At 38.9% G+C, this 23,167-nt stretch overlaps 1 protein-coding gene and 1 long non-coding RNA gene across 7 annotated transcripts; one reads left to right on the plus strand and one right to left on the minus strand.

Annotated features, from left to right (window-relative positions):
* Positions 1-1,689: 1,689 nt before the first annotated feature.
* On the minus strand, positions 1,690-23,136 carry LOC111247564 (leucine-rich melanocyte differentiation-associated protein-like). 6 transcript variants are annotated; one of them, XM_086985455.1, is made up of 7 exons: positions 22,862-23,132; positions 14,919-15,283; positions 12,722-12,819; positions 7,020-7,109; positions 5,974-6,102; positions 4,882-5,145; positions 1,690-3,560 (listed from the first exon to the last, which is right to left on the minus strand). In XM_086985455.1, the coding sequence occupies exons 3-7, from the start codon at positions 12,814-12,816 to the stop codon at positions 3,392-3,394; spliced, it is 747 nt and encodes a 248-aa protein (XP_086841581.1). In that variant the 5' UTR covers positions 12,817-12,819; positions 14,919-15,283; positions 22,862-23,132; the 3' UTR covers positions 1,690-3,391. The 6 variants fall into 6 exon arrangements, with proteins under 6 accessions (XP_086841581.1, XP_022654377.1, XP_022654382.1 ...); XM_022798642.2 differs by lacking the exon at positions 14,919-15,283 and having other exon boundaries at positions 22,862-23,130; XM_022798647.2 differs by lacking the exon at positions 14,919-15,283 and having other exon boundaries at positions 4,882-5,142; positions 22,862-23,126.
* Positions 15,256-17,755, plus strand: LOC147757066 (uncharacterized). Its single transcript, XR_015325052.1, has 2 exons — positions 15,256-15,390; positions 15,731-17,755. It is a non-coding gene; the product is annotated as an uncharacterized LOC147757066 (long non-coding RNA).
* Positions 23,137-23,167: the final 31 nt, after the last annotated feature.

A 23,167-nucleotide genomic window follows, 5' to 3' on the forward strand; every position in this document is an offset into this window, starting at 1 on the left:
GTAAAATCGTTCTAATTATTTTATTGAATAATTAGGTTGCCACTGGAGTCGGAGATCACCTTTTTACTTTAAAGTGCCCGTCGGCGCGATTTTTCATACTGTATTATGTACACGAATGGACAGCGTGTATACTGTAGTTATTTATTGATATATAAGTATTTAAAGTTGATAATTTGTTACGAAACAGTCGCCAACATTCTATGCCTTGAAATGCTTCCAACATGAGTATCTACTATGCCAGATACGTTCCACAACTTCAGACGATTTCCCATTAGTTCCCTTGTATTTCTCTGCTTCGATGTGATTCGAATCAATCGTAAATAAGAGCTTACGCAGCTCAGGTTAATTCTGCGGAGGAAACAATCGATGTATAATGGTTCATGCATGTACATTGATGCATTTTTAATTTAGCCTATCAGGCCCTCAAGTCTGTATGCCTCAACAACTTAGCGACAATCAAGCTGCAAGAAGGGCCTCTAATTAGACATTTTTTTCATGAATAATCCTAAACAAATTTCACTTTGGCCTATAACGTACGTAAAAACGGCTTATTACTATCTAGCCTTATGCTGGTTTATAATTATATTAATTTTGCTACGCAATAATAAAAGCGCTACCAAGTAAAGACTTTGGTGTTTGTTTTTAAAATTACAGTAGAGATTACTACAGACGCTTCGTTCTAGCCGTTTAAGAGACGGATATCTTGCGTATGGCCTCCGTGGAATCACATGTCCATCACATCGCACTTTGGAGGACTCTAGCCAGATAGCCTAATTGAAAACACATGTATTTTTACTTGTAAACGGTTCCTTTCATGATACCGTGACGTATCTGCCTACAAACGTACTCGCTGTCGACGCGTGGCGACCAGTGAAGTTCTGCCTATGATCATTTGATAACACGTAGCTTTATATTAAATAGACGCTAAACAGAGGGAAGGGCGTGAGACATTTTGCTCGGGTAGTACCAGGGAACATCTGCAGGAAACAACCGAAGGCAACGGCAGTCTTACATTTTGATAGTACATAGTGCCTGAAAAAGGACAGGGTAATTTCGCCCCGAAAAACTTTGATTGAACGTTCAGCTTTGCCGGCAACGTTTGATGCTGCTGCTATCTTCGCTCGTTTCGTATCGTGCAAAGTCGTATCTATTTTTTTCACAATATAATATCACATATCGTAGTTTGGATAGGTAAGATACATTCATTCAATGCTGAATATTGAAAAGATGGAGAAACTTGTATCCAGGAATTTACGCAAGGTTACTTAATGGCTATTTACCTGCAAGAACACCTGTAACAACGGTCGGACCGCGTCGGATCTTTATAAAATATCTGATATACCCACTCGCTCTTACGTTGTGGTTGCTAGGATAAGTCGACTGACTACGGAAATTACTAAGCCTTTCCACTGCAGGTAAACCAGCTTTGCTAGACGCAGTTAGTATCAGCTTATATTTCTACAGCTTCTCAATTGGTGCTCTAATATTGTATTATTTCAAACAAGAAAGAAACTTTGCATAGATAATTGAGCCTTCCGCAGTTGATGAAGTTACATGAAGCTTAGTTAGTACTTTGATAATTAAACACTAGATAAGAGCGTTAACTTTTTCCAATGTTTATAGTTTGTTCTAAAGATTTAACACGTTGATAAAAAAAAAGCTGGTCATATTTCTAAAAGACGACATAAATTGTACAGTAAAACTTTATTCATACAACGCAAAATCTTTAAACGAAATGTACATAATTAGAGCGGGTGTCGTTTTTTGCTCACTACTCTCCGGTCCTATGTCCATACGATTTGATCACGGGCCGATATGCAGATATATTACTCGCTGTATAGTAAATACCATGTAGGTATAAACCGTTAGGTCCAAGGACCAGCCAATAGTGTATAGTGAGACATGTTTCGTTTTGCCTCTAACCGTCGACATGCGGCTAAAAAATAAAGGCTCGAAAGTTCGCCGAAGAATCCTGCTGATTTCAAGTGTGCTTCCAGCAATTCATCTTAACGCTTACCACATTTTCAATCCATTAATGGCTAAATGTTTTACTTGAGTGGGTTGGGTGTTCCTCAAAATTTTGTTATTAAAGCTACCAGTTATATTTTCTAACGGCTATAAAATGCTATGACGTTATTATTTTTTAACTACAAAAATCTGGGTATTTGAACCAATGTTCTATCAGTCTCGACCGAGTTTATGCACTGCACTTCGTTCCCCTGCAACTGTGGAGACTGTTCTCTTTATTGGGTAGCTTTCGTTTAGTCCCTTGGCGCGAAAACCAAAAAAGAGTAGTATCTCGCCCATTTTGCGTCCATGTTTTCCCTAAGAAAAAAGCACGAGTTCCATGGCTCGCACGTTAAGTATCAGGGTTCATTAACGCATTGCAGATATTTCAATCAAACGCAGATTGGTCTCATCTAGTGTTTTTCCGTTGGAGATTTCGCATTATTGGTAACGCCAACAGTATGGAAAAAAAGAAGATGATCTAAAGTATATTTTAAATTTTGCTAATCGAGGGCCGTACCGCGCATAAATCATTTGACGTCAGTGTCGCATTGACGAACGCATCGGCGTTAGACAAAGCACTTGACGCTGCTAAAAAAAAGCAATCGGACTCGTACAAGTTAACCTGTTCCTGAAGAATAAAACATCTATACTTCCGAGACATAACGTCTCGGATATGGATAGCCTATTATATATGAGTAACCGAGATCTGCAGAATTTTTGAAAATTCCGAACGATCAACTGCCACCATCTGTATGTATATGTGTAAGTTATATTTTTGTATTGAACGTTACATATTATGTTATGAATATTATTAAGAATGTGTAGTTTTATCCGTTCTTTATGGGTCGGTACTGTACGAGATGACATAAACAAATAATTAAAAGAAATTCCCTCCTCGAAACAAGGGCAACGAGCCCCATGAATATTCCATGTACGACACTCCCAATCTAAGTACAATACATTCCTAATAATTTCTAATAATTATGTCAGGTGTAAGAGAGCGCCAGGACCGTGGGCGTTCATTTAATGAGCAGTGAATATTATAGTGCAATTTGGTCAAAATTTACGATGACATTGTGGAAGCCCTTTTTTCAGATCCTACGAAAACACGTAAACGATTCGGTGTAGCTAAGAATTTGACTGCACAGAGATAAGTGTTCCTAGTTAGGTCGCAGTTGGCCCCTGGTGATACATAAAACCTATTTACACCCAAGAAGACAAAGCCCTATATGCCTATCAAGGGCATTCCGCAGTGTTGCCATTGCTACATTGTGATTCTACAAAAAGGTTGTCTACGGTGGCAGACCAATCAGTGTCGAAGGCAGTTATGTGACGCGTGGTAACAACAATACGACCCTAGTAAACGACATTTAACGTGTTGTTACTCGGTGTCGATGCCCTCGTCGACGCTCCCAAGCGATGAGTGGCCCAGCTGCGCTGAAAGTGACGAGTGTGTGTTTGAGGAGGCTATTGCCCGCTCCCGCTCAATAGGTGACACTGGACCATCGTCCACGTACCGCAAATTAGGGAAATGACGGATGACATACAACCTGCAATCGAGCGCAACTAGTCATAATAATTCGTTATACATTGAATGATGCTATAAAACAAAAAGGCGCGATAGAATTTACTGTAATCAAAGAAATAGGTGTTCGATAAGTGTGTGTACTAAAACCAGCTTGATCTTCTCTATGTAGAAAGATACAACGCTCAGATGTATAGCGTAGAACGTATGTCATGAGAAACACCTTCTTCGTTGACTTCCATCCTTATATCTTTCGGTTCTGAAGTATTTTATGAAGACAGAAGTATCAATTGAGCACAACAAAAATTTAAACGTATTTGCTGATGAAATGGTATTGAGCTTTCAAGTTGTGAAGTTTGCGGCCGTTTTATCTGCGTGTTTCGCGCTATACGCCTATGTGGGCTAGCAATTAGAACTAGTTCCTATGGAAATTCAATAGTGACAAGTATCGTTCACGCACGTCACGCACAATAAGCAGCAATGTCTTTTGATTGTTAAGGTTAACATTTCTATATATTCGATTGTCACAAGAGTAACCGAAGTGTTTATCCATTGTCCAGCTCCTTATTTGTTCATATCGGGTGCTACATACGACTGAAAAAGTTCATCTTCTTTGCTCTACAAGGCTATGTTAGTCGTTTACGTTAGCTGATACTATTCTACTTTGACTTCGAAGATGGCTGTATCGCAAAAGATTACACAGTTCCCTCGATAATTGTTATTCTTTTTTGCAGAAGCCAAAATACGGCCGAAACCATCCGAATAGGGGTGGAATGTCCGACCAGGCCGTTAGACTAAAAACGTTACCCAAGACGGCTTGGTAAATGAAAGAAGATTCATTTTTGATATAACTGACTGCATTTACGTCAACTTTTCAAGTTCGACGAGCATTCCTTTGAACCATATTTATAAGAGAATTGTTGTTAGGTTAGACCGTGTCCTTCAATGTTATGGAATCATCAGCGTTTGGACAACAACTCTATACTTTTATATTCTATATTGTTTCTGCAGCCGTTTGACGTTGCCAAAAGGCTTTTAATAAAAATTCGCTATATTTTCGTCAGAGACATCTTTTTCATGCTGAAACCCCGTTACCCGGACAAAATAGCGGGACCTGTGTTATAGCGATATGTGACGCTTAACCGCATCGAACAGAAAATGCAAAAATAACCCAGTAAACAATCGATACGTACGTACCAATATAATGTATTTATGTTTTCAGATTTTTCCCATGGTATTCCAAGGCCTAATTGTGAATACAGCTGCTCGCAGTGCGTTCTCTTTATGAGGCAGTCATGATTGAGTTAGCGAGAGAATATAAGAATATCTGATGATCTTTAACACACCTATATAGCTCGTTTTGCTGCTCGGTTCCACCGTTGAGGTAGTTTGGACAGAGCTCGTTGCCCATCATCGAGAGGAAGATTAGTCTGGGGCATTGCGTAGCCAGCGATGTCACGAACGGATGAAGTGACAAGATTCGGTTGAAGTTAAGTGATAGAGAACGTAGTCGTGGAAGACGCGGAAACGCAGTTAGACATTCTAGACGGTTGTGATCCAGGTTTACCGATGCGAGGCTCTCGAACTCCGATAAAAACTGTACATCTCTGCTAAGAATCGCAGTCCGTAAATTATCATCTAGACGCCATTGTGCTTAGGGAGACGGGGTGCCGGATCATTGTATGTATCATTTTCCAATAGCACTTCCCGTGTGTTTGTTACGTTTTTATGCCAATTAAGTTATTCACGTCGATTAACGGTAATCAAAGGAAGGACTTCTATCACACCACCCCCTTTTAACTTGACACTATGGAAACCTAAGTTCAAGTTATTATAAACTATCCGCTTTTGTATTTTTGCCTGATTTTTATGCAGATTAAACAGTGCGACGCACATCAAATCCACGAAAATAAAGGGGCCGTCTAGCGCACGCGACGATGCGTCACCACATAAAGTATTCAATGTTTTAGGTGAACACAGATCTTTGTGCTGGCAGTTGAAAGTCAAGGGATTCTGATCGGGATAAAGCATTGGCTAGGAAGGCATTTAGCCTGATCAATTGATTTCTGTGGAACGTTATGTGACTCTTCCTCTGGGAATTTAGGGTCATACGTTTTGATTAATGTACTGGGTGGGATGTACATTAATGTGACGGGCACCGATGAACCGGCAAAGTCCTATGCACGTTCGTAGCGCACCAAGTGCTAAATAAACAATGATTAAGTAGTTTCCTAAAATTCTAGATTTCGAATAACTGAAAATGACTGGCGTCGATGATTAATATGCAGCTAAGTCCACCAGGTAGGGTTATTAACTTATACAAAGTAATGACGAGCATTCAGTATTTGATTCTCTATAGTACAATTTTTACACCCATCCATTTGAGTTTCTATCAAAATTATTACACAATATGGGTAGAATAAATATATACCGGTTACCTGAATCGATTATTACTGAGATCAAGCGACTGGACAGTGTTGAAAAGTTGGTCAGGAATCTCTTGGATTGGTAGACTTGTTAATTCCTCAAACGCTATACTCAGGAACGTGACTGGTGAATCTGGGTCACTATTCATTCAATGAAACAAATCAACGCGCATTAGATCGTTAACCTATTATGTATTAGGTAAATAAAAAGAGAGCCCAACTTAGTTGTCAACTTTTACGAAGTATTTTGTAGCCTTTTCTTTAACAAACTTGAAAATGTTAGTAAATTAGGTTATTTGAGGGAAGTTCTGAATTATGTTTGAAGCCGTAATTAAATGTGTCGGATACGGTTGGGACCATCTGTAACAGAAGCTTTGACATTATATCTCAGAAACTGTGCAAATAGAGAACGCCGTGCATCAGCGACAGATATCGGTCTTTATACAACAGAAAGATCGCCGTTATTTACAGAATTCCTTTTTCCCCATACAGTGTATAATTTATCCCAGGCTACTATGTCGTATCGGCGTACTATTTTAGTCGAAATTTTGTATAATCAGGGGCCAAGCAAGTCGCAAGAATTAAATTGCTACATTTAACGAAAACTTCTATCAACTTCTGTGAACTTTTCGTATCCCGACGTCAAATATTTACTCCTGAACTAATATCTATCATCCCACATAAAGAAACGGCCACTGTAGATCATTGTAAAGGCAGATGATTTTGACTAACCATGTTTACGACTAAGTCTGAAAAGTTAAGCTACGTATCATTCCGCATGACCTCTCATAAGATTGGGTCTGAAAAACTACGTAGGCCTCCTAAGCTCTAAAATAATATATTTTACAAATCGTGCCATGTTTTTATAACTAGGCTGAAAGATATTGTTAAATATGTCTCATAACTAACAGGCTTATGTAGAATCGTACTATGCATTTTAAATAAGATAAAATATATAAAAGCTATGTTGAATTTTAGAAGGCAATTTCTATGTAATTATAACAGGATTAAAGAGATCACTCCTATTAAGGAGTAGCGCGAAATGGTTGGGCACTCACTCGGTTTGCCGTTCCAGCGTATAGCAAGACGCAGGGCTGTTTTCTGGTTTGCGACAATCTGGAAATTCCCTTAAAACCCTACTTGACGTGCTGAAATGAATAATAGCTGTCGAGTTATATAACGTATGGGATCGGCCGACTTACATTGAGGCATTCCTATAGGCACACTTACGTAAGTTTTAACTTCCACTGTGCCCACTATCACTAAGCGCTGCTACTTCGTTAGGTTCATGAACTTCGGCACCCAACCAGCATATATTTACGCGTGCTTTCGAACCCATAGATGTTTGGCAATTGATACCAACATTAAAGATTAACGACATCGTCATATGTTATATACGTTAATACTGTTACATGAATTGAGAAAAACGCCCATTATATTCGAAATACTTAAGTTTGTCATGAATATAAATTGTCATGCCTTACCGTTCGCTATGCAATACTTTCTAGAAATTAACACTGAAAGAAGCAACAAGCAACGAATCCATAGCTAAATTCATACGTCTGCGCTTTTCTGTTGTGGTATTGGGTTCTAGACTCGAAATGTCCTGGTTTTACATCATTTTAATCCTGGTTTAATTGGATCGTTAGCTGAGCTATATCGCATTATTTCTATGAGAAATCAAAATTAGATCACTACAGGTCTAAAGTTTGCGAGGAATTTTAATTTCATTTTACTGAACATTAAAACTGCTAAACTTGAAAGTTTGAGAAGGTATGGTCAGCTACATTAAGAGGCTTACAAGAATAAGAAAACCTATTGAGTTGAAGCTGAAAAGCATATACTAACAATGAATAGCATATCGAGCAATATTTGTCTTGTTTTATTTTTCAGAGACCTTGATTATCAGGCAAATTATGCGTTAGTAGTTGTGTAGCAAAGTCGTTCGATAGCTTATAGTACAACATGTGGGGGCCGAGATGCCCGCGAATTATTAAACGCGACATTCAGTAGATTGCAATGCGCTCACAGGTGACAGTCAGAATATCGGCAATGCTTTGTACTCGAAAAGTATTGCAGGATTGGAAGGATTATTGCTTGTTTACTCGTCACAGCTCAACCCTCCCTGTCACCTGTTTTAGCCCCATGCCTTTTTGCCCTTCAGTTTGAGCTCTTTTGTGTGTGAGGTTGCAGCATATAAAGTAGAAGAACTTTTACGCAGCCCAACTGTGTGGCGTCCATCATATTCAAGGTACCGATCTAAAATGAACATGTTTTACAGATGGGACCCGAGCTTTGCAAGGCGTACTGTATTTAAGCGAGGTTTCAATGTATTTGCGTCAGTAAACCTGTATACTTTTTACTAAGATTGGTCCGCATTTCGAAGCAGGGCTTATGGCCTGGACGTCTCCCGAACTGGCTGTGTTTCTTTGTTGATTCATGTGAACCAAACATTTTCTCACTTCACGTTCACCGTGTAGTTGGCCATTTCTGAGGATGTCTAAGTAACGGCTAAAGAACGTAGCTAAGAGTTTCTCCTATGAGAGATCCAAGGAAAATCTGGCACATATCATTCTAAAGGGTCGTTTCTTGTCTCCCAAGGATACGAGGCCAGACCTCTTGTGACACCAGTGCACTACCTCTTAGGACGAAAATGGAGTAGCTCGTTATTCTGTCCCTATGTAGGAAACACACCCTAGCCAATTCGTCTTCCGTCAGTTGACGGCTATCAGTTATGGTCGCAATACCCACAACTGTATAGGCATTGAGATGATGATGTCCTGTGACGTTCTTATTGAATGTCTGATATGAATGGCTGTGCTGGGCGATAGCAGTGCCAGAAGTACGCGAATTCTTGTACTGCCAATATATTATTAACATGTTTGTACATAGTGCTACGTGAAGACCAACACGTTGTCGAATATATGTTCGAGACAGGCGGGCTTAGAAGACGCTACAGATAACGTTTAGCTGGCTTTCGTACGTCGTTATGGAGGCGATTTAGATCATACATTTCGGAGGTTAGTAGTCCAATCCTCGAAGACAGTGAACGATAAGGCCAATGCAAATTGTCCTTGTAACACGTTTGCTAGTTGGCCAAAAATGCGGAGAGGTTTGACACGTAAAATATAATAGGCAGAGCAAAGCTCTCTCGTGGCCTAGCATACCTTTCTCCTCATAAGTGCTGAAGGAAAATCGTATGGAAGCGAAGGTCTTTATTTCATTAGATCCATTGTTCTTGTAATAATTCTTGATGCTTTACCAAGTCGTCGAGTCTTTAACACAGCGCGTCGGACAGAGGCGAGAAAACTTACGCCTGGTTTTCAGTGTTGCTCATATTAAAGTGCACTATCGCTTTCAACTGTCTAAAGTTTTAATAAATAATTATTATTCATTCTTGATACCTACTAGTAAACAGAACATCAATGTTGCTGCCTTCTTTCAGTAAGCGTGGAAGTAGATTGCATGTCTTTTGCGTTTAACTCTTCGAATTTTCCATACCGCCTGTTTCGTATAGTAAAACCCGACAATACTTATACACAAGACTGAATGTCCTTTACGAACTGTCCTGTTAGGTTGTTCCTGAGCTTCATTGTTGATACGAGCATATACAAATCGAGACGCTTCATTGGGCGCAGTACTACTCAAGGCTCAAATATGATAAATATCTTTGATGAGGACAGGCGTTGACGTGTGGCAGTGCTCTTCTTAGGGCAATATCAAGAAGATGCTGATCGAGCGAAGTTTACCTTAGATCAATGTATAGGTTAATTTTCATAACAATGCAATAACGCGGGGTCATCGTGTCGGAGCCCCATTGTGAGAGCTGAAAGGCTACAGAAAGAAGAAAACGGGCATAGGCATAGGCTGGTGAACGTAAGTAGTAGCTGGAACACCAATAAACTAAGGATTTCTAATTATCCTTCTTGTTGAAAGTATGACAGTATTTCATGGACACTAGTTCGAGATTAATTTCTACATGATGGATTTATAATTCTTTATGTGTTAAGAGATTTTAGATTTAACTAAACATAGGTCAGGACAGTATCCTGACTTACCCCCCTTAAGCGCGCATAGATATCGTAAAGCGATTTGCCACTATTGTCCGACTAACAAAAAGTACTTATATTTCAAATATTTAAGTGACATAGGGAAATTGGTCGTGTCGCAATCAGCCATTAGATTATAGGGTCTGAGCAGCGTTTCGGCCACGTAATCCGATCAAGCATTAAACTCAATTTCTCGTTGCAATGGGTGCCTGTTCCTGAAGTTAGTTCAATTCGACTAGTGCGTCGCAAGCATCCTTACAGCTCCATAGATACCTGGGATACTAACAAAGCTAACAAGAATCGTTTTTAAAGCTTCGTCTAGATAGGACACTATGCATCACATTGCAAATCATCACGATCATGGATCAGAATTTTCTATAGATAATTAGTCATCGTATAATTATGCATAATCATAATAATTATACAGGCTTCAGTGCGGTCAAATTGACACACTCCAGTCGGCCCGTACCAGTTCCTATTGTCGCTCCTTTTTTCTCGAATAAAATACAACTCCTGTATGTGCCACTACTCGCTAACTTTTGGTCTACCGCTGCGCAGCAGAAATTTATATACCTGTGATAGACAAATCATAATTTTTGACTAGCTTTAATGATAAAGCGTCGTGTTTTCTAGCGAAAGTGAAATAAGTGTTCATAATAAAAATAATCCTCTGAATGACCAAGTCCATCGCACAAAATCATTACCGACCCTAGATTATATATACCCAATAAATAAGGTTATATGAGCCAATGATATATCCGTCTTAAATTGGTATTTTTTTCCAATAATATATTAACTGTAGTAAGTTCATGTAGGCCGCTAAATAGAGCAATTTTTGGCAAATGTACGGGTATAACGTTTTGTCTTTGTGTCAGGGCTTGCTTTCAAAGGTAGCGTTAAGCAAATGTTGGTCGTAGCAGGTCGTAACCTACTTTCTCTTATCCAATTCTAGGTAGCTTATTCTTTATTAATTTGTAGTTTGAAAAGTAGATGCACTTATTTAACTTTTTACGGTTATTTATTGCTGAGCTGTTTTGAAATAGTGATAAACAAATTATTTTTTTTAATGAAACGGGCCTTATTGCTCATCCAAGGAATGTTATCTTACATTTTCCGCATTGTATGCTCCTAATTAGTAATATAGTATGTCCTAATAAAGTTGCCTGCCTTGAATTGAAGAATTGTCCTGCTACTGAGAACCTGATTATATAACTTTAGTGCAGGGCCTAAACACGCAACGTTGTGGACTTTATTATCATTATATGTTTTTAGATATATGTAAATCCAGATTTATAAATCCAATTATCTTTATAAAAGCGAGGTAACGGTCTGAGGTAGTCAGCTCTTATTGTGTTTTATTAAACAATCATTTCATCATTTTTGAAATAATAATTTTTATGAAACATCGTTGGAAACATGAAACGATACTGGAACGTATGGCTTGTATAAGCATAACCGTTATATTGTACAGCGTACAGATATCTTCTAATCTCGAATAGTTCTACATCTCTAAATTGTTTTATAAAAAATAAGTAAATACTCAAAATAGGCGGATAAACCGACCTTTACGTCGAATAACACTTAGAAGCTCTAGTTTGTATATGGTAATTACTATAATTTTACTGTTGAATGTTCTATATATATACACTGAAAATAAACTGATTTATATGTATAAATCAGTTTATTTTCACCTACCTACAGGTGCAGGAACTATCGGTAAAGTTCTACATGCTCTGAAGGACTAGAAGCACAAGCTGCTGTTTCGTTTACTTTTTAGTCAGTAGCATTCTACAAATCCAGCAAATATGAGCACTACGACCCAGATATAATAACAGACGTTTAAGAAATACCAAACCATCAAAGCTGAATCCTTCCACATGCTTTACCATGTTCATGCCCTCTGACATCTTTGTAGCCGACCATATGCGTTTTATTAGACAAACTCAACGATTGTTGCTGGATCCTACTGGTGGAATGCGTGTCGTAAGATTTGTGCTTCACAAAATAAAATCAGATACGCCAATATTTTGTAACATCCTTGAGACGGTACGTCCAATGTTCTGTCCATATTTAATGATTTCAGTCAGCACTCCTTAGGACTCCATCGATTCAACTATTCCTGAATCAAATTTACACAATCGATACCTATTATACTGCTAAAGAGAGTGCACCTTAGATATCTCGGCTCATTTTCCAATTGAAACGATGGTTCAGTAATAATAAAGCATTCGGGAAACGCCTAATGGGTTTTTGAACGAGGCAACTTCTTCATTAAATAATTGGGTGATTTATTAACTAAGGTAAAAACGGCACAACATCCAACATCAACTTAATCGACAAAACTTCACTGTCCATCGTAGTTAAAGAAAATTCCATAATTATGGCTACGTTGTATTTTTGCGACGGCCCACTGAATAGGCCATTTTGCAGGACCATTATTTGCTATCATCGGTGGACAAGAGGTTTTCACCAGATTGTCTCTTTCTTACAAACGAACCAAGCTGAATATATTCGATTAAAATATGTATTAGAAGAAAACCTTTAGGGTGTGTTTAAATAATTGGTACTGTGCAACCCCTTAAAGCTTCTAATTAACCCTGATAGAACATAAAAATATTTTTATTTAGACGTTACGAGACTAACCTTACAATATCTATATATTTTCATCATTATTGGTACTTAGGGCTTACGGTAATTAATGTTTTTCTCACCTTGTAACCAATTCCGTCCAGCCGAGTCGCCCATGTTCCGATGAAATACACTCTTTCTCGTTGTCCTTCTTTGATCTACTTGATGATGTTCCCATTGCCTGTAACCGATGCGTATACGCGATACGAACGTAAGTACGCGTAACATATCGATCTTCGCCATGACGGATGCCACGTTATCCTCCGAAATAGACGATACGAGCGATCCCGATAGAGCATGCACATACGCTCAGCGAAGCAGAAATAGTTCAGCATCGCACCTATTAGCTTCAAGATGTCTGAGTATATTTTAGTTTAATTTGAAATAAATACGCGGTACACTTGATGCTACAGACCTTAAACCCAAATAAAAAGGGTTCAGAAGATACAAAGCCGAAAATATTTGCGTTTTTGGTTGTGAATATAGCTCTAGTTATTGTTTCATAGACGCATTTATTTGTAGCGTATAATTTGCCACAGCTTTCCTTTTCTTTCTGATAGCTTATTAACATGTCGTCCATCTGACAGTAACATAATAACCCGGGAGTGTTTATATGGCTAGTCGTGGTAAGCACATATTATTTGGAATATTACTTATAGTAAAACCGGTATCCTATAATTGTAACAGGTGTCGTATAGGTGGAAACTGGCAAATGTATATTGCTCAGTCCGAATCCCGCACCGAGATCAGTTCCATAATATCTTTGTCATGTCAGGAGTGGTCTGGAACAGCTTCTTGGCATAAAAGTTATATGAAAGTAAAAAAATCTCATTTCTGTTGAAAGATACACGAATGAATTTCTACGCGGGACGTATGTTAACATTAGCCCTGATAGACTGTATAACGTTCAACATTGCTGTGCCTGATGGATTAGGCCAACTATAAGAATGGAGGCACGTACAGCCGCGATACTGCGTAACCTAGATCGGACCGTTGACTGTTAAGAACTCCAAGAATAACTGAATACAAAGCTTATATATTATGTGTTGGTAAAGAGACGACTTCGGCGATAATACTATTCATTTCAACAGCCTACAATCACTCTGAGAAAAGTTAAAAATATAAAAGTCTGAGTCGCTTTCATTTCGTGTATATTCCAGAATGTAGAAAACGATCGCCTTACGGTTCCTGATATTTTATTTTCGTGGCCTAAAATCTGCTTCGTCAAATCGCCTCAAAGTTTGGAGACTATATTAGGACAGTTCAAACAATCAGCTTGATCTTATATTCTGTTCCTAATAGAACGGTCTTCAATGAGTTAGCGATCTTAGGCCATACTATGAGACAATAGACGTAATGATGATTTGACCTCAAAGTAGGTATCCTACGAGTGCATTACTAGCAATGCCGAAATCTTTACATTTAGCTATCACAAGCCGTCATGCTAGCAAATCAAGTACGTAAAAATGATATCACTAGCAGACAAAATGGTCCGTAGAACTTTTTGTTGGAGTAGTGGGCTCAGGACTGTTTTATACGTTTTAACAGTAGCATTAATTTTTTTTTATTGAAGCCCGAAAAAAAAATGGTTTTGTCGGCCTACAAGCCATCCTTGAGCGCAAATTGTTTTAACCGGAAAATTATTTTGTGTATGTGTCGTGGAATGCAGAGCCTTTGCGGAGACGTGCGCGACGCTACAGCCGTGGAATTGGCCACCAAGACGGTGTTATTAAAACAAACAGCTTGTCTATAGATAATCATTCTTCTCCAGAAAACAGTAGTAGTAGAAGTAGTATTTAATTTCGTTGTTAACAATGCTTGTTTTGACAATTGTGGTGTTCTATATTTAGAACGATTCAATGATAGGACTGCGGTTCCCAAAGGACAGATCCGATAATTAGTGTCTACTAAGACCTGATCATGAAAAGCGTGCTATCTTATCCTAGCAATGACGCATTATTCGCTCATTTGCTAGATGGCGTGATTTGTGATATAAGTACTTTGCCATGAACCAAGAATCATATATTGTAATCAGTAATCCGTCTTCTACTGCTTGTTGCTACACGGTTTAGCCAGCTGCATTTAGATAAAACAATCACCTACTGTCATATATATATATATATTAGACGGAATAGGTTACAGCATAGTTCTGTATAAATTTACGTATACGAACGGCCTGAGGTTAGTTTGTTAACTGCGCAAGTTTCTAGCGCTGTACCTAATCCACTAGCTGGATAGTAGATATTTGAAAAGTCGTCTTAACTTAATGTACCACTTTACCAAGCATCAGCAGATAGAGACGAAATTAAAGTATTCCCAGCGACAGAAGTAAACAGTACGCTCTAGCCGTAGTGAACATCGCCCAATCAGGTCTGGCGCATAGAGAAGCGCAGGTAAAAGGAAAAATCACAACAGGCTTTAGGTGTAAGTAAGCTTTTCTTCCATCGGTTAATGCGTCGACGGCTTGTCACTCTGCCAAGAACAACATTAACTGTTGTTCCTTTTGAAACGTTACGCCGTCGATGCGTCGCCAGGATTCTGCGTTGTCATAAGGATTACCGCCATCATTTTCATTGAGACAAGAGGGCAGGATTTCTTCTAGGCGAGAAAAAGAAATGGTAATAGCGTTTACCACTTACGGATCACTGAAACAAAGGCTAATCGACATTAGAGTTGGCGGTCGTTACTGCTAGGGTGTTTACTACGCTTCATAGGTAAAACGAAACACGCTATTTACACAGAAGTTTACAAGGTACGTAATCTTCCGTTCTCTGTGAGTGCTTTCTTTACTGACATTTAATTTAGTCTGTTTATGTAGACTATTACTGCTTTAGATGCACGTTAGTAGATGAACCCCAAGTTAACACGAGCTAATTAATGTACGTAATCTGAATTCTTCCAACCCCGGACAACCGATTAGCGACTGACATTGACTATCGCTGTTAGAGGTTTGCTCCTCGAATTTTCGGTCTCGTCTACTTGGCTATGCTTTATATTATTTTGTTGTTACTAAAATCGGTTTGATATCTTTTTGATGCATACTAAAGTTTATTTTATTTCGATGAATACGCTGGAATCGTTTCTGTTCGTAGTCGCGCAATACTCGATCTCGTCTTCTCAATGGGGACTTTCTCAGTCTGCTAGCGGAGCGGGAAAATATGAACAGCAAACGTGGGGTCATCGGATGGCCGAAGGATAGACATCGGCTATGTAGCAGGATTATTTGCCTGTCCAACAAAACAAGTATCGATTAGAAACTCCTTTAATGGTGATCTGATTTCTCGCATGCCAAGCTTGCGAAACGATGGTGGTGCTACCGCTGCTTGCCCCAGCAACGAACGCCTCTCTTCGATGCAGGAACGTTTACCGCGCTTGGTTTTTTCGCCTCGTATAAACAACGCCTTTCTGGGTCACAACGTTGGGGATTACGTTCGGGTCATTATGGCCTAATTTTTGTGTTTTACTTCACATAAAACACTAACCGAACAAATTTGATAATTATCTAGGAACTAGCAAGATAGGCTAGTTCACAAAGATCAGCCTCATGATACAGGATTGTAACAAATACATTTGAAGACGTACCCTATTCTCACCGATCAGAAGTGACTCCTAGTTACCTGGAGTATCATGCCGGAAATAGCTTGCAATTGAAAAGTTTTCTTTTTTTATTGAAAAGGCGGTAATATGATGGAAATTAATGGCCGTCTGTATATCTGCCGTACATCAGACGAAACAATGACCGGTCGTATTGATAGTCATTATTTAGGATAACTAAATTCGAAAGTATTTCTCGGATTATTTTGCTAAACTTCATAAAGGTTACGAAGTGTACCAATTCGAATGACACTTCATTATTAAAACTTTTTTTTTGGCAGATTTAATGGACCGTCAACTTACTTCATTTTCTCTACACTTCCTATGGGGTCATTCATTCTTTGAGTCACGTCCCTAATTTTTTACGCTAAGCAATTCCAGTTACATTATTGGATCTACTTACTACAACTATATAAATTTATTGATTTTAATAAGTTTTTCAAATATTTACCTCCTTTTGTAGGTTTGGCACATAGTAAAAACTCATGGAAATATAATTGAGCCCAAGGCAACCAAAGGCAATAACTTTCATCAGCTAAAATAAGGAATGCTCTTATCAACAGACTTTCGATATGGGTAACATTTCAACCACAACGTATGTTCCCGTAAACGTAAAATAGGTTATTAAATAAAAAACGTAAATTCAGGTTATTTCTAAAGTTAGGTTTTTTAACTCTTTTTATACCTATCTATCTTTACCAGTCAGAGCCACTTTTAAGCCTGATGCAAAAAACTTCAGACGAGATGTAGACGGTACTAGAGCTGGTTAGCATGGGTGTTTACCATTCAATTCAATGGTTCTTGTTATGATTGTACCCTATTTTCTCGTTCGCCTTTGATATCCATAATCAACGCAAAAGCCAATTCGTTTGTTAGGGTCTGTTGTGAGTGTAGATTTGCCGGTAGTTTTACTGTCGTATATCCGTAACGGTGTAGTCAATATTATGGCACTCAACTTTGGCACTGTCACCTATGAGGGCAGATGTCAAAATAGAAATGGAGATCCGATGTAACAAGATAGCGTTTTATGAGATGTGCTTTTTATCTATTGAAAATACTCAACGAATCTCACAGACGCAAAACTGAAGTAAAGTCCGAAATAGCTGTTTGATAGATTTCGCTCAGTGTCACACTAGTAGGAGAGAAACAATGCCAAATAATGTACTTAAATGGCAAACTATTCCGTATTTTTTTTTTTTTTCGTTAATATCAGGGCTATTGATTTACTTTGTATGAGGCTCATGACAAAGAAGCATGATGGTTTTCTTCATTAATAATATTGTGTGGAAGAAAACAGCTTGATCATGCACATTTTAAAGAGACGGAGGCTTAAGTTAACTTCGCCTGACAAAACCTCTTGGTTACGAAAAAAATTTAGACCCAGTTCTATTTATAGTATAAGTTAAATCCGCTTATTAGGCGATCCTTAACGCCTCTCTCGATATTACCAACCGAGCACTTGCAGACAACAATATACTTTCCAAAATAAATAAATAAAGCTGTCACTTTGGATCTGGAAAGGGTAGGCTTGTTCTCAGTTTCACGAACTAAAATCTATAGATAGTCGAATTTATCTTCGAATATATCTAAAACAGTAGCAATTATAGTTACAACTATAGAGTCCGTAAGCCCGACTCATTATTAATCACTGATCTTTCATTCGAATACACCGATCTGTAATTTCTGCGTAAACTCGTGATGCAAGCGAATTCAGATTGGGACCCTCTCGTTAATGAGCTTCCATTCAAACATCTGATAACTACCACTTCGTAATCTAAGCTAAGGTGGACTAGTCTCCGCTACAGCTTCTTGCTCTCGCAAACAAGTAATTATTCTTCTCTGTCATAATAATATATTACGCCCTTAATGTCCGGGCTGCAGGATATCATTTTTCCAGAATAATACTGTATGCAAGATCAGGTATCTCTAGGTGGGTCTCGGTTGGGCATTTTCGACATCAGGACATCATTTTCTTGACATCTCTCACATCAATAAGCTGAAATTCTGTTTTGTGACAACAAGAAAAACAAGGAACTGTTTCTGTGAATTCCCCCTAATTGGCGTATGACAAATCCCAAACGATAGGTGTCCATTGCAATGGCATAGCTACGCTTACCAACCACGACTTTCTTGCTACTCTATATTTGGATCTCTTTAAAATATTAACTTTTCTAATTAGTTGAGACACCGACAGTCAACCGATATTTTTTTATTAATCCCTTTTCCTTACCTCCTTTATGTTATAGAATTTTGTATTCTGTACAGATGCGGTAGCTAAGGCTCTGCTTATCTTTTATAATTCTACGTTAATAAGTAGCTATATTCTGACAAAGAAGTATTTAAATTAGCCTTGATTAAGAGAAGCCATATAAGCCTGACGTAGCTAGTGACGATATTAAAAATTGCAGGAAAAATTGTAGTAGCGTGACATTCTGTAGGTTCTATGACACCTGAGGGTGTGAGGCGTGATGGCGCCCATTTGGCGACCCAGTATTGCCACACAAACGACGGCGTACTCCAGAACTATCGGTACTGGGGTGAGAGGCGCGCTCAGTGGACCGAAAAACGGATGTGACCCTTGTATGCCCACTTCTATGTGGCGTCGCGTACACAAGTGGCTATAAGAGTGACCTCAAAAGCTGATTATCTTTTGTAAATTCACACATTGAAATAATACGCTTCGTCACATTTGAATTACCACAACGGTTCTCGAGGATGCAAACGTCAGCGCTTCCCGTGCATTTGACCTCTTAGCCCGTAAACATTTTCATTACCTCGCAAACACATTGCCTACTTCCGAAATAAGTAATTAAGCTACCATCTACCATTCAAATAAAAACCAATGATATCCAAACGGCCCTGAATACGACACTGAAAATATAGGATAGAATTAGTAAAAACGTGAGGGCTTCCAGCTTGCATGAGCTTTCTAGTAACAATCTTAACAGGTCTCCATAACAATGGTAATATTATCAGATGTCACTAGAACAACAGCCCGCTTTTTCTCATATATTGTAGGAGGTGTTTCCTTGCTTATTCGTACTGCAATAATCTTCAAACATGATGACCTGATAAACTAGACCCTGACAGAACAATCTATACACATAGATGCACGTCTATATTTAATAAGCTAACACTTATGGAACAACTGCCCCAAACACAGAGTACATGTCCTTCTCTTTTTCTGGTTCTTATACATTATATACATGCACCTTTCGAACAACTGAAGGATGCAAACGACTCTACAGACAAGCAACATGCGCGTTCATCAACTTAGTAGCATAGAAGTAACATATATATATATATATATATATATATATGTTCTAATATAGTACAAGTGGAATATTTGTTCTAAAAAGTAGAATTAAATAATCCTATCGCAATGTCCTATATTTTTTTTGAAAGATTCTACTAATTCCAAATTGTTACGCAGTTTTTTTTTGCGTGAAGTACTACCACGGCAGTGCTATGGTGGACTCTGAACAACCATAGTAAGTACTCAGTGGAAAAAAAGCCGAAAAGTACAACTCGTGAATCCGGCGATTTTAGCATCGAAAATTAGAAGATTATCTTCGCACTCACACGTGAGTCGTAAGTGGGTTTTCCTTTGGCTTGCGCTCTAAGAACAGAAAAGGCACCTCGGTGCACTACACTATCCTACGCTACGTAGGAGCCAAATCGCATTAACCATGTTAGAAATGGGTGCTGACCCACCTTTGGAATAGGAAGAAACTTGAAGACCACAAAAGCCTGTTTTCAGGCCGACGAGGAACGGGACAAGCTCGATAAAGAACGATGGTAGAACATAGCAGACGAAAATGAAACATCGAGTATGTAAATAAACGTGAAGTCTAAGTGTTCCATGATATCGTCGGCGGCCTACGATAGCGGACGATTATTATCATGGTAAGATATTAAAACAGGTATATTATTCAGTTTCATGCTAAATAATTATTTTGAGTAGCTTGATTGCACTCGACGAATAGCCCTGAAGATGTTGTTGCGATATTGAAAGCGGATATTCAAAGCTAAGGAACGGTAGAACGCAACTTTGATGACCTCAAATTTCTTGTTGAGGCATTGGCTTTAGGATTACGTAACTTCTCAAACGGAATGTATCGAGTTGAAACCTTTTATGATTCAAATTGTCTCATATATTTGCGAAGATTCACTCGTCGTCAACTTCAGAGACTTTCTACTATTCTATGATAAAAGATCCGCTCTAACGCCTAGCATGAACCGGCTGCCAACATCATGACGGCCCTCAATGGTTTATTGGCTGCTTAGTACTATTATAAGCACAATCTAGATATAGCTGAATAGGAAAAAGTACCATAAGCCAATTTTGCTGTCACCCGGTACAATTAGCAAATACGCGTCTTTCTCGATTCGCGACGTAATCAGGTTGGTTCCCTTTCAATTCTAAGCCTGGCGCCCACTGTTGTTACGTTACGGCTCTTCCATCGATACCTAATAATGGAGTTAACGTATATTGTTAGCGATACAAATCGACAGCTTTAATCGCTCTAGCCGTAGCTGAGTGAAGAGCAAAAGGAAAAAAGACTAGAATAAAAAGGGAACCCGGCCCTGAGCGGATAGAGGAAAAATGGAAGAAAAGGACAATGCGATCGGCCAACGATGCCTTTACCGATAATAGGTAATAAATACCTATAATATGAATATTAATAGTCTTGATGAAAATTAAACAAAGAAAGCATTCCGCTCTGTCGTGTTTATGTGTCTGTCTACCTGTCTATGCTATGTTTGACATCGATGTAGGTAACACGGGCTCCTCTACGTTGTCTATTAGTAACAGCACCGGTAGGCGTAGTGCAAACCAATAATGAAATCCGGAATGATCATACGAAAACTGTTGGGAACGCAGATGTGGTAGAACAGACAGACCATCACATTACTACCAAAGCCTAATAATAGGACAACCTATGAATGATAACGAACAAGCGCCAAATAAGCAGATGTACTTTTCTGATAGAACCCCGTTATAGAATATCCATTTAATCCTGCATTTTGTTTTGCTTCATAAAATTGATGAAATTGTTGAATCTAGGAAGTTAATGAGTCAACATGAAAAAAGGCCGATAAGATAGGCTTAAACGGGAAAAGGCCTACTAAACAAATCGAAACTCAATGCATAGAGATTGTTTGACGCTATTTGTTACTTTTGCTTTTTTCAAAACAGCTTTAGAACGTGTCTTTTTTTCCTTGTTCGAACATCAAGTGACAATTTTGTCACTCCTGACATTTTCTTGCCATATACTATGTAAAACCAGGCCAAAACACAAACTTAAGCTGTTTGCTATGAATTTCACTACAACGTTGAGCAGAAGATACTGCAAACTGTCGCTAGAATTATTAGAACGTTCTATGATAGACCGTACCGATCTAACGACATGTCTATCGTGTGGAGGTAACAGGCATATGTGTACAGGTAGTTAGCTTTGGCCTTTTTGTAGATTTTGCTAAAGTTTGCCATTGGCAACAGGGCGACAGACGCAGTAGCCGGTTTGGCGCCAATGGGACCTCTTTCTCCCCTACGTAATTTGCAATCTCTAGGCCGACCGAAGGAAATTTGTTGAGATAAACAGAGCACCCCATTGAGACGTAGTGAACAAGCCAAACTCGATAGTCGCCTTTTCATTATACATGTTATGATTACAGTTCGTTGAATACCGCCAACAGCAAAAATCGAGATCCGCTGACACTTGCGGAAAAACAAGGAACTATTTTTCAAGCTTAATTAGCAAGCATAGCCTGGTGAAATCTGAATATAACAATATTTGACATGAACCGATATAAGCTTTGTCTACAAACTAAGGCTATTGACAAATATTATGCTTCGTAGTGTGCAAATCTATCCGAAAACGGAAAGCAAGGAGGTTTGAGTTCTGGAGAAATTTATCATTAAAAACCATGCACTATATCTTTTAAACGTGTGGTATTAGCTAGACAGCAGCTTTTCGATTTCCAGCTTTTGCCCAACTCTAGCAAAGGACGATGAGGCTTACCTCAAAATCCGTGCAACTTGGCAGGCCTTCACTAAAATACAGCGTAAATTGTAGCCACCTGGGCTAATCCACCGTTGCGTGAATTTGATCGTCACTGATAGCGTCCCTTTTGCGCTTTCTTTTTTTTAAACATATCACGATTCGTATAGATTTATGAGCAATGGTAACAGTAGTGTTCACTTAAAAGCTAACTAAGCACACTGCACTTCTCCGACAATGGCAGATTGATTTTTAATTCGAAAACTCGTGGAACTCAACGAAGTCAGATACAGATCAAAGCTTGACATACGCACGTATCGCATCACAACCACAGTCGACCAAGCTACTGCACGGGTAGAAAAATAAAATCTGCCTTTCGACAAAAGGAAGCAAGCCTTGAAAGGCTTGCAACTTCTATTGTTAGCATGAAGCGTGTGATGAACCTTTGCCTCTACATAAAGGCACTCACCCCTTATTTATATATCTATTGGGCGTAATTATCAATGTAAAAACAATGTATTCGTGTGCACGCGATTGGTGTCACTCGTTGCGGAGGGTCCGCAAACAAGGTTCAGAGGAACCGGCTTGATACCCCAACGAAACAAATGCCATTGTAGATCTCACCGATATGATGCGCTAGAGTCTCCGGTTATTCCAGATGTTGGTCGGAATGCGACTAATCGTTACATCGTGCCAGCACTGTCACTCCTAATAGGAATTTAGCCCGGCGTGGAGAATGACCCCGTAGTCTGCGACGTCTAAAGCATTACTGCTGATGGAACTACTGACAACGGCTGTCGTCTTGCCACTGCGAACGACGGCTATCGTTGGTTGGCCGTTTTTACGTCGCCTTTACCGCAACTAGGGCCGCCACTAGGTTTTTGCAGGGCCCACCGACGTCTGCCATTCAACACGGAAGAGCAAATATAT

Source organism: Varroa destructor, unplaced genomic scaffold (assembly GCF_002443255.2).
Source record: "Varroa destructor unplaced genomic scaffold, Vdes_3.0 BEIS01000003.1, whole genome shotgun sequence".
NCBI classification, from domain to species: Eukaryota; Metazoa; Arthropoda; class Arachnida; order Mesostigmata; family Varroidae; genus Varroa; species Varroa destructor.

Coding starts and splice junctions, on each gene's coding strand:
- LOC111247564 (XM_086985455.1), bottom strand. CDS start 12,816: ATGGGAACATCATCAAGTAGATCAAAGAAGGACAACGAGAAAGAGTGT. Junction 5,146..5,973: donor CTCAGTAATAATCGATTCAG/GTAACCGGTATA, acceptor TGCGATTCTTAG/CAGAGATGTACAGTTTTTAT. Junction 3,561..4,881: donor CAGCAAAACGAGCTATATAG/GTGTGTTAAAGA, acceptor GCTCGATTGCAG/GTTGTATGTCATCCGTCATT.